Source organism: Cyprinus carpio, chromosome A21 (assembly GCF_018340385.1).
Source record: "Cyprinus carpio isolate SPL01 chromosome A21, ASM1834038v1, whole genome shotgun sequence".
Classification (NCBI taxonomy): domain Eukaryota; kingdom Metazoa; phylum Chordata; class Actinopteri; order Cypriniformes; family Cyprinidae; genus Cyprinus; species Cyprinus carpio.
This window is the reverse complement of record NC_056592.1, coordinates 3,963,113-3,970,169: the sequence shown is the minus strand read 5'-3', so window position 1 is coordinate 3,970,169 and position 7,057 is coordinate 3,963,113. Positions and strand designations below refer to the sequence as shown.

At 35.4% G+C, this 7,057-nt stretch overlaps 1 protein-coding gene across 1 annotated transcript; it reads right to left on the bottom strand.

Annotated features, from left to right (window-relative positions):
- Positions 1-293: 293 nt before the first annotated feature.
- On the bottom strand, positions 294-5,998 carry wdr38 (WD repeat domain 38). The gene is made up of 9 exons (XM_042778630.1): positions 5,534-5,998; positions 5,283-5,403; positions 4,070-4,186; positions 3,786-3,883; positions 2,350-2,430; positions 2,146-2,268; positions 1,247-1,411; positions 1,117-1,164; positions 294-1,039 (listed from the first exon to the last, which is right to left on the bottom strand). Exons 1-9 carry the CDS (start codon positions 5,600-5,602, stop codon positions 896-898), a joined length of 966 nt encoding a protein of 321 aa, XP_042634564.1. The 5' UTR covers positions 5,603-5,998; the 3' UTR covers positions 294-895.
- Between the last annotated feature and the right edge of the window lie 1,059 nt (positions 5,999-7,057).

Below are 7,057 nucleotides of genomic sequence, written 5' to 3'. Positions count from 1 at the left end.
ATTACGTGTTGAAGTTATTTTGATTGTGGGGAAAAAAAGGGTTGCAATATGCTTTTTGCATGATGGAAAACAATTTTACATACTCTTAAAAATCCTAAATTTTATTTAAATTAAATCTGGCTTCTTTTTTTTTTAAAGGTTTATACATTGTTTTTAATTTAAATCTAAACTTTTAAAATACTTTCCAGATATTAAGTTATCTCTCACTTTAGAACAGTAACATGATAAAATCTATATATATATATATATATATATATATATATATATATATAAAAAGAGCAACACGTAATGGTATAATACAAAGGTACAATATAAAACATTACAATTTAATTTTATAAACAACCTATTTTCACACAGCCTTTATGGTTCTTAATACATGAAAATATATAATATTATATAAAATATAATATTGTATTATAGTATTACAATCACCTTCCATTGTCATCCACTTCCAGTTATTTTAGCAGTACCAAAATAGTCTGTTTTGCTGCTTGATGTTACAAACTGCTATTTATTATTTCAATTTATTACCATAAACACTAGTTTGCAGTAAAAATAGTAAATGATCAGAAATCTCACACATTCACAGATAATAGCTTACTTTTGCAAGGTGAATAACTTCTAAACAGTACAAAATAAAAATGCATACACACTGTCAACAATCACAAAACAATTCAAACCTTATGAACCCAAACAATGTTATGACATTGTGGTGGTTTTCATGGATGTTTATCTCATAAAAATGTTCATTCAGACATGCAGAAGGCTGCACAACATTCACTGCGGCCATGTGTAACAGTAAGTTTATAATCGCTGCTTATCTGAGTAAAACTGGATGCAGTTCCAAAGGTGCTTTCATTCACCGTGGGTCACAATGTCCTGGCTGTCCTCATGGTCACTCTTTACAGTCCTGTCCCGTGTTTAAACTCTCCTCTGTGCTGTTTTCCTCATCCTCTTCTACATCCAGCTGTTCAGAACCGCTGGTGAGAAGCTTCCCATCAGGAGTGAACACACAGCCGTATGCTGAGTCCTTATGACCCTAAAACACACACACACACACATGCCATGAAGCTTGTGTGGTGCTAAATATGTTACTTGTCAAAGGTTCTCAGTCACCTGCAGCCTCTTCAGACAGACTCCAGTGGTCACATCCCAGATCCTCACCTGATAAACAAACAAATCAATATCAAGCATTGCCACACAGACTGTTTGAATAAGTGTGTGTGTGTGTGTGTGTAGTATTGACAAATAGATTTTTTGAATTGCCACACAGACTGTGAGAAAAAACCAGTCCGTCTCTGGAGAAAGCCAGACTTCTGACCCAAACACGCTCACAGCCTCCCAACACAAACAGACACGCGTGACGCATCGGCAACCAAACACGCACTGTGCCGTCCCATGAGCCTGAGGCCTGAAACACACACATTCATAAATATACTAGCATTCAGATGTTTGGAATAATTTTTAAAAATTGTTTTTTTTTTTTAAATTGTTTTCTTTTTTTAAGTCTCTCTTGCTCACCAAGACTACATTTATTTGATCAAAAATACAGTTAAAACAGTAAAATGTTGAAATATTATTATGGTTAAAAATAACATCTATTTGAATAATGGTTATTTTAAATTGTTATAATATTTTATCACGATCACATAAATGATCCTTTATATTTTTCTTGTGCAATGCAAATTTCAATTTATGTGCAATAAGGGATTTTCATGTGCAATACAATCTATTATTATTATTATTGCTTGTTTATTAATACTAGATTAGTGTGCAATATATACTATAAAACCACTGTACTGTATCATTTTCTCACTGGACTTATTATACACAACATTTGTCATTCTATTGCACCTAATTAATTTTACATTTGATCTAAACTACCATTTTTATTGGTATTGTCTTATATTATTATTTGTATATCTTACTATTATTTTCTTTTTCTTTCTTTCTCTCTTTTTGAGAGCAATTGTAACATGGAAAGCAATTTCCCCCAGGGATTAATAAAGTTCTTTTGACTTGAATTGAATTGAAATGCAGCCTCTGTGAGCAGAAGAGATTCTTTCAGGAAAAACATTTCTTTTTTTTATCTTGAATCAAACATCAAAGCTCACTCTCGATAAGAAATCTGCTTTGTGAGCTCACCAGCATCCCACTAACAGAGAAACAGAGACAGGCCACGTTTCCCAAGTGCCCCTGTAATGTCACAGCCTCTTTTTCCTCAAAAAGTTTCCATACTCTCACGGTCCGATCCCAGGAGCCCGTGGCCTGAACCGACAGAAAGAGGAGGTGAAGCAGCTCATGCTGAACAGATCAAAACAAACGGCACAGTGAGAAGACGATTCATACCACACACTGTGAGTCTGATGAGAAGGCACTGCTCTGGACAGCTGCAGTGTGACCCCGCAGATCCTCCAGCAGCTCACCGCTCTGAGACATCAAACAACACCACACAAACATTACTGGACTTCAACTGGTGAGCTAAAACACCTGTTACTACATAAACAGAGTACAAGATTTATGTATTTAGTTCATTCTTAAGGTTACTGATATGAAAAAACTTCATATCTTGTTAAACCTCCAGAGGGTTGCAAGAGGATGCTTAGGTTTTTTTTCCCTTAACATAGTTTTTAGAGCTGTCAAAATTTGCTAGATATTTAAAAAAATGCTCAAAATAATATTTAAACATTATTTTCTTTCTAGTCAGAAATCACAAGATTAATCAGTTATTATATTCTGTTATATTCTATTGACAGTCCTAATTTTATTTTAATAAAAAATCTTTTTATTTTTAAAGCTGTATGTATGTTGTTTGTATATTTTTTATTAGCATTTTATATTTTTAATAGAAAAAAATGTTATTTATAATATTTATAAATATATACATTTATATAATAATTTTCCAGATAATATTTAAATGAGTTTTGGCTTCAAAAGAGCAACAAAATAGATATTTTAAATATATATATTCAAAATATATTTTAAAAATAATAAATAAGAACATTAAACACATATACATATATACGTATATATACAGGTGCATCTCAATAAATTAGAATGTCGTGGAAAAGTTAATTTATTTCAGTAATCTCAACAAATTAGAATTGACATGCCAATCAGCTAATCAACTCAAAACACCGGCAAAGGTTTCCTGAGCCTTCAGAATGGTCTCTCAGTTTGGTTCATTAGGCTACACAATCATGGGGAAGACTGCTGATCTGACAGTTGTCCAGAAGACAATCACTGATACCCTTCACAAGAAGGGTAAGCCACAAACATTCATTGCCAAAGAAGCTGGATGTTCACAGAGTGCTGTATCCAAGCATGTTAACAGAAAGTTGAGTGGAAGGGAAAGTGTGGAAGAAAAAGATGCACAACCAACCGAGAGAACCGCAGACTTATGAGGATTGTCAAGCAAAATCGATTCAAGAATTTGACTGAACTTCACAAGGAATGGACTGAGGCTGGGGTCGAGGCATCAAGAGCCACCACACACAGACGTGTTGAGGAATTTGGCTACAGTTGTCGTATTCCTCTTGTTAAGCCACTCCTGAACCACAGACAACGTTAGATATAATATCAGGCTTAATATTTTTCTCAAACTAAAAATGGCTAAAAATCAGGTTTTGAAAACACATGGTTTTGAAAGGGAAGTGTTTGTTTCATTTGGATAAATACAGGTGTCCCGCTATTTTTGTTAGACTCTGCAGAAGTCTTTTTAAAAAGGGAAGTGTTTGATTCAAACATTAGTTCCTGATCTGTAATGGGACGTGTGTGTTTGTCACCTGAACTCTCCAGATCAGTGCTCTGTTGTCCCATCCGCCCGAAACCAGCCACTGACCGTCCGGACTGAAGCTCACTGTCTCCACACTCCCACTGTGAGCTGAAAAGCAGTAACATGTTAAATGAAGTTACGTTTGACTGAAACTACATGGTTATTGTAAGGGCGATTATAAAACAGAACAAAGGATGATTCTGATGAGATGTTGTCGCTGCTGCTGAAGCTGTGAATCATGTGATAGATCAGTATTTGAGTTTATATGAGTCGTTATGAACCGAGTATGAGTACCTGTCAGTATGTGTGTGCATTCAGTGCTGGAGCGGCTCCAGATTCTGACGGTACGGTCATGAGACGCGCTCGCAAACAGCTGACCGTCCGAGGAGAAAACACATGATTTCACAGGACCTGCAAAACAAATAATTAAACAGAAAATGTTGAACTTTATGCTTACTCACATACACTAAATACATCACACCCACACCACTGGATGGACCCGTCAATGCTTGTGTATATTTTTGCTCTTTTGTAAGTGTTGTATATTCTAGATTTTCTTAATCCTTTATTTTTTTTTTATCTTTAGCTAGTTTTTCTGGATTCTGTGCTCTGTGAATCTGTTTGTTTGTGTTCTAGATTGCTTCTACTTACTGACCCCTAGCTTGGCCCTGGATTTAGTCTTTTCCCTGTTATTAAGCTCTCCTAATAAAACAATACTCCTCCATTATGATAGGCCTACACTTACTTTGATAAATACACATCAGGGCAAGTTCTCACTTTTTTTTTTTTTGCTTTGATATTTATACATCAGGGCAAGTTATCACTTTCTTTAAAAAAAACTCCAGTAAATCTTTTATCAATGCAAGCTTAATTTTTTTATTTTTTTGTTTTCTATATGAGGTAAGTTGAACGTATTAAACAGCCAATTTTTCAAGATTTTTTTTCGTTGTTTAGCCCCAATTTGTGACTTTACATCAGTTCATGAAACACCATTTTGTGACAACATGACAGAATATTTTTGGTATGTTTTTTTGGTGTTTTTCGTAATTTTGTGGATTCTTGCACTAAAAATACCGAACTATTCTTTCCATTTCTGATGTTCTGGGCCATATGTCATGTTTATGCATCCCTTTCCCACTATGAAACTACTGTATGAGTAATATATTGATATATTTTGTGAGTTAGCTAGCAAGTTTTTACCATCGACTTCTAATAAAGCGAAATCGTCTGTTCTGAGAATAAGGGTTTGCCAGGTTTTCAAAACAAAACCCACCCAATTGCTATCTAAAACTAGCCCAATCGCATTCCTGGGGCTAAATATCACAAGCAAAAGTGTTAAAGTAGCCCGATTCCACGGGAAAACCACGGACTTGGCAACACTGTTGAGACTAAAGACGCGTTGCTTTAAGGCAGCAACAAATGCAGGTGCACAGCTATCCACCTTAATTATTGTACCACCGTGAATTCCACTCGTTTAACGATAGGAGACTCCAGAGTCACAAAATACCTGAGTGTCCGTTAAATGTGGCCAGGTGTTTTGCACTGGTGGCGTTCCACAGGTACAGTCTGCCGTCATCACAGCACGTGAGCATTATCTGACAGTCAGGTGAGAATGCGCAGCAATTTACCTGAGACACACCACAACATCCACCTAATCCATTTAATTTATGTAAAATGTAAAAAATTATACAAAATAGACAACTACAAATATAAGCATTATTAAAATAAGTTGGCTTAAGAAAAAATAACAGGGCTTACCTCTCCTTTGTGTTTGGAAAAATACCTAATGTTGGACACGCTGAAGTCTTCTGAGGAATGGCGCCACATGTTTCCTTATTCATGAGAAATAATCGCTATTTCAGAAATGTAGTAATGAATCACACGTGGTCAGCAGAAGCATAGCTGCAGGTTAGTGTTGCAGCTCAGATTTGTTTGCGTTTTGACTGTTTCTGTATCCAGAGTTACGCTCTCTTGAGCTCCGAGGGCTGCGCCTGCGGCTTATTGGGATTTTTCTCCTGGTTTAGACAGTCATTAACTCTGAAAAATCTCTTTAACGACCTCCGTTTGAGTGTTCACCTGCCAGATCCACTTTTTAAGCACTGCATTTTAAGTTTAGTGCTTAAAAATCACTTGTATGTTTATATAATTTGACCAAAATTACGTTGTAATTGTATGTCTGCGGCACTATTGTACGATTGTCACATAAAAAATTCTTAAAGGAATAGTTCACAATAAAAAAAAAAAATCTGTCATCAGTTACTCACCTTCATGTCGTTTCAAACTTGTATGACTTTCTTTCGCAGAACATAAAAGAAAATATTTTGAAGAATGTTTGGTAGCATAACCAAAACTCTTTTGGTTACCACTGACATCTATTCTATGAATATATATATATATATATATATATAAGACATTTCTCAAATCTCCTTTTTCTGTTCCACAGCCTAAATAAGAAATACAGATTTGAAATTACATGGGGTTGAGTCTTTTAGTTGCATTAGTTGAATTACATAAAATGAAACATTATAATAGTTATCATATTAAATATTATTAAGAAATTACATTAGCAATATGATTTAAGATGTTAATTGTTTCTAGGCTAAAGGAGAGAACTCTCTGTGAATCCTCTCAGTAAGTCTATGTTTGAGAATCCCAAACTTCAGAAATGTTCACATACTGTAAAGAATTTAGGCACCGTTTTGTTAAATGCGTCATCTCTGTGCATGTGTGTTCATGCTGTGTGTGGAATATCTGTTTGAATACCAGTTCATGCATGTGAAAACACACTCTGTGACCCTTCAGGAGTCCTCATGTGTTAGTGTCACTTCAGAACACCACGTCCTTTTCCCATAAAAATGTGAGTATTTTTGAGAAATCACCCCCAGGCACTATTTTTCCATGCCTGACTGTTTCTGATGTGTCTATTTGTAAGGAAGACATCTGTGTTCCAGTCTCACAGTTCGAGAGAGTATAACTGACGCACCATATCAGTAGGCTTTCTATCAGAATGTTTACTCTGAACAGCAGGATGTTTAGTTGGTGTTTGCATGTGGATGTTTAATAGTTATTTGCATGAGTTTCACGCAGCTCACTCGCAGCAGGAGATGTGCGTTAGTCATTCAATGTGTACTCATGCAGGAAACAATGACACCTTTCACCTTTACTGAACAACAATCACTTTGATAGAAACCCAGCAGTTTCAAAAACAAAATATGAAGACACCCATAGTTGATGCACATGCTTTTTAGAGAAAAAAAAGTTTCAAACTGTTTGGGGACAAAA

What these genes read in the sequence shown, in the direction of transcription:
- wdr38 (XM_042778630.1), bottom strand. Translation starts at nt 5,602, where the DNA reads ATGTGGCGCCATTCCTCAGAAGACTTCAGCGTGTCCAACATTAGGTAT. An exon ending in CACATTTAACGGACACTCAG is followed by an intron (nt 4,187 to 5,282) that starts GTATTTTGTGAC and finishes TTTGTTTTGCAG; the next exon opens with GTCCTGTGAAATCATGTGTT. An exon ending in CACTGATCTGGAGAGTTCAG is followed by an intron (nt 2,431 to 3,785) that starts GTGACAAACACA and finishes TTGATGTCTCAG; the next exon opens with AGCGGTGAGCTGCTGGAGGA.